At 37.2% G+C, this 4,485-nt stretch overlaps 1 protein-coding gene across 1 annotated transcript; it reads left to right on the forward strand.

Moving 5' to 3' along the window:
* Window positions 1-2,683: 2,683 nt before the first annotated feature.
* Window positions 2,684-3,137, forward strand: LOC118491719. Its single transcript, XM_035989756.1, has 2 exons — window positions 2,684-2,980; window positions 3,085-3,137. Exons 1-2 carry the CDS (start codon window positions 2,707-2,709, stop codon window positions 3,129-3,131), a joined length of 321 nt encoding a protein of 106 aa, XP_035845649.1. The 5' UTR covers window positions 2,684-2,706; the 3' UTR covers window positions 3,132-3,137.
* The last annotated feature ends 1,348 nt before the right edge of the window (window positions 3,138-4,485 follow it).

Below are 4,485 nucleotides of genomic sequence, written 5' to 3' on the forward strand. Positions count from 1 at the left end.
GCATCATCGAAGGCGTTCTTCCAGTGAGATTCCGGCCAAAAAAGGTGATTTTTTCCGGCCATATTCATGAGAACTTCTGCAATTTAATGCCAATTTCCTTCTGAACAAGTCTTAGTTGTGGTTGCATCACCAGAGAGCAGAAATTTGAAGAAGAGAGAAAGAAGGTGATGATTATTAAAATTCATTTTTCTTTAAAACTACACTTTATTATTCTAGCTAGTACAAAACTATATATGTTATAATTTATTTCACACTAAACATCTGTAAGATTAAATATATTATGTTTAATATTTAATCATGTAGCCATTATAATCATTTACATAATATGGATCAAAATATATAATAACCTATTAAATAATTAGTTGGTAATTGTTGATGGACCATATTACCCTTATTAACTAATTAGGTTTCATCCTGAGTGCTTATATAAGAAGAATTATGTAGAGGTCATTAGGTTACACACTCAATCAGACAACCTAATCATAACATCATCATCATCATCGACCTCCCTCTCCCATAACCGATTCCCTTGTCGGTTTTCTTAGTCCCCATCATCAGTTAGCACCCTAAGGAGGAACCACATCACACTGACAATTATGTCTAACAGGATGTCATCTTCTCTGACTGGATTCTCCACTGCACTGTCTGCTGTAACAGGTATGTTTACATGTTTTCCATTATGATTAAAACAGAACTGATCCAACATGTGGTATCAGAGCATATGTTGATTAGTCAGTTCTGTTTTGTATCCATAAATCTGGAATAAAACTGGAAAACAGGATTTGAAAACCCTAAATAAATTTCGGTTTTTCATCCGAGAACCCATCTCGGATCATATGTTTTCATCATATATCATATATTACTGTTCCGAAATCATAATGTTCAAGATTTGATTAAATGTTCAATAAATTTCCAGATTTCGGATATAGGGTTTAAGTTAATTTTTAGGGTTCATCATGTTCTTAGTTAAAATTCGAAATTTCCTTTATGATTTGGAATATGATTTGAATTGTGGAATGTTTTCCTAATTTTGATCTAATTTTATCTAATAAGTTTTTTCGAAATCTGTTAATAGGATAAACAGATTATGATTTTCGAAATTTTCTGATAAAATTAGATCAATGATAAAATAGGAAACTCTATCACAATTCCTAAGATTTCGAATTTTTCTGTTATGTTTTCACATTAACAGCTGTAACAGCTTGAAGAACACATTACGGATGATCATTCCGGATGATCATTCCGGATGAACATTGTTCGCCCATTAAGGATCAGCAACCGTCTGATCATTCCGGATGAACATTGTTCGCCCATTACGGATCAAGAACTGACCATTTCGGATGAATCTCGGACTAAGCATTACCATCTGAAATCATCCGAAATCCATCACGGATCATCAAGAACTGACCATTTCGAATGAATCTCGGACTAAGTATCATCATCCGAAATCATCCGAAATGACTCGACTTACGCGTCTTGGACACATCCGAAATCATTCAAAATCATCCATTTCAGATAGTCCGAAATGATTCGAAACTAGTCATTTCGGATGAATCCAAGACATGATTCATCCGAAATCATGAGTGTTCATAAAAATTGGCAGTTAATGTGAACTAAAATTTGTCAGTTCGATCCGCGCTAACGGGTGGTTTGCTATTAAATAATTGGTTTTGTAATTACTCAGTTAATTAATCAAAATAAGATAATGCTTTACAAAACCAAAATGCCTTAACTTGAATGAGCTTCTGATGTATCATTTATGGACAAAGCTGATTTGATACATCTACTTATCGTTCAAGTATTACGAAAGCTATGTTAAGTGTGCATCGTAAACATGAATGTCTTAATATCTGGCCAAAGCTGATTTAATTCTTTCATAGATGGCTTACTTAACAAGTGCATAACTAAAGTGATTGTCTCAATTTCTGGCCAAAGCTGATTTGTTACAACCACTTTGCACATATGCTTAAATGATTACACTTCTGGCCAAAGCTGATTTGTCTTCGTTTAAGTAGAATTTTAACTAAGTCTATTATTTTGATGTTAGTAATAGACAATATCACAGCTTCATAATGTAAAATGGTCATTATTTATGCCTGCCTTAGTTTAACGTGCCCTTAGATCACATTAGAACTTCTTCCTTAGTATCATAACTTGCTCATCTTATTTCCACTATCAGCACCAAATCAGGGGATTCCACCTTTGACTGGTGATAACTTTGCTGCATGGAAGGATGCCCTCATGCTTACACTTGGATTGCCGGACTTTGATTATGCTCTAAGAGAGAATAAGCCAGCAGACCTTACCACTCAAAGTACTGCCGTTGAGCATATAGTTCATGAAAAATGGACTAGGTGTAACCGCATGTCTCTCATGTTCATGAAGCAGTCCATCAGTAATGCAATCAGAGGAGCCATTCCTGATTCTGAAGATGCTAAAACCTACTTGGAACATGTGGAGGCGCAGTTTAAAGGGACGTCTAAAGCACACGCTAGTACCCTTATCCTCAAGCTGGTGACAACTAAGTATGATGGGAGGAGCGGCATTCGCGAGCACATCATGATGATAAATCACATGGCCAATAAGCTGAAGGGGCTGGAAATGGAGATCAGTGATGGTTTCCTTGTTCATTTTATCATCATTTCGCTTCCTTCATCCTTTGAAGCATTCAAGATCAATTACAACACTCAGAAGGACAAATAGACGATGAGTGAGCTGGTTGCTATGTGCGTACAGGAGGAAGAGCGTATGAGGTTGGATCGCACTACCGATGTTGCTAATTTCACTACCTCCAACTCTAAGAAAAGGAAGAACAATCATCAGAGAAAGGATGCTTCAAAAGTCCAAAGGTCTAATCCTAATACAAGTGCACCTTCCAGCTCTAAGAACTCCTTAGGCAGAATCCGCTACAAGTTCTGTAAAAAGGCAGGACATATGCAGAAGGAATGCCCTGACTTTAAGGAGTGGCTGGCTAAGAAAGGTAACGATTATTTTATGATACTTGAGTCCTATAATTTAAGTGTTACTGCTAATTCTTGGTGGTTTGATTCTGGTTCTATGGTTCATGTTACCAATTCAACTCAGGGATTCCTTTCAATCCGGAAGCTGGAAAGAAACCAAAGAACGCTTAAGGTTGGGGATGATCGAGAATTAGAAGTGAAGGCCATTGGAACATTACAATTAGTTATGAAAACTGGTTTATGTATTAAACTTTATGATACCTTATATGTTCCTGAGGTAACTCGGAACCTTGTATCAGGACCAAAGTTAGACATGGACAGTTTTATTGTTTCCCATGGTCATCGCAAACTCTCTATCCTCTATGATTCTGTTCTTTATGGTACTGGTATTTTGGATGGTGGTCTCTATAGATTAGAACTAGATGATGGCTTTTCCAAATCTTTGTTGTCATATAACATTAATGAATCACTCATAAAGATGAAAGAGAAACGAGACTTAGAGACTTCATCCATGTTGTGGCATCAGCGTTTAGGCCACATTTCAAAAGAACGATTAAATCATCTTGTAAAGGATGAAGTCTTACCTCCTCTCGATTTCTCTGATTTTGGAACATGTGTCAAATGTCTTAAAGGTAAAATGACATTAGCGAATCAGAAAGGTGCCACTAGGAGTTCTAATTTATTAGAACTCATTCACACTGACATTAGTGGTCCCTACCAAATCGCTGGCATAACAGGACATACTTCATTTATCACTTTTATTGATGATTATTCTCGTTACATGTACTCGTATCTTATTAAGGAGAAATCTGAATCTCTAACAACTTTTAAAGATTATAAGGCTGAAGTTGAAAAGCAATTAGATCGTCAGATTAAAATTGTGAGATCAGATAGAGGCGGTGAATATTATGGAAGACATACTGATGTGGGTCAAGCTCCTGGTCCATTTTATGAGTTTTGTAAGGGCTAGGGGATTGTGAACCAATACACCATGCCTGGTACACCTCAGCAGAACGGTGTCACTGAAAGAAGGAACCGTACCCTTATGAACATGGTGCGTAGTATGTTAGCCAACACTAATTTACCATTATTCCTCTGGACTGAAGTGTTAAAAGCAGGTGTTCATATACTCAATATAGTTCCTTCTAAGTCTGTCCCTAAAACTCCTTATGAACTTTGGACATGAAGGAAACCGAGTCTTAGATATATGAAAGTATGGGGCTCCATTGCTGAAGCAAAACTTTACAATCCTTTCCTAAGGAAACTTGACCCTAAAACAGTTACCTGTTTCTTTATCGGGTATCCTGATAATTCTAAGGGTTATCGTTTCTATTGTCCTTCCCATGTCACCCGTATTGTTGAAACCAAGCGTGCCGCGTTCCTGGAGGATTTCAAGGTCAGTGGGAGCAGTACCAACCCTTACGAAGAATTGCAAGAAGTAAAAGAAGCGGGGGGGGGGGGGGGAGACTCGTCGCTTACCATTACTCCGATTACTCCTCTTGTACCCAATGCAACTACTGCACCT

The sequence above is a fragment of the Helianthus annuus genome, chromosome 4 (genome assembly GCF_002127325.2).
Source record: "Helianthus annuus cultivar XRQ/B chromosome 4, HanXRQr2.0-SUNRISE, whole genome shotgun sequence".
Taxonomy (NCBI): Eukaryota; Viridiplantae; Streptophyta; class Magnoliopsida; order Asterales; family Asteraceae; genus Helianthus; species Helianthus annuus.

What these genes read in the sequence shown, in the direction of transcription:
- LOC118491719 (XM_035989756.1), top strand. Translation starts at nt 2,707, where the DNA reads ATGAGTGAGCTGGTTGCTATGTGCGTACAGGAGGAAGAGCGTATGAGG. An exon ending in GGAGTGGCTGGCTAAGAAAG is followed by an intron (nt 2,981 to 3,084) that starts GTAACGATTATT and finishes AATTCAACTCAG; the next exon opens with GGATTCCTTTCAATCCGGAA.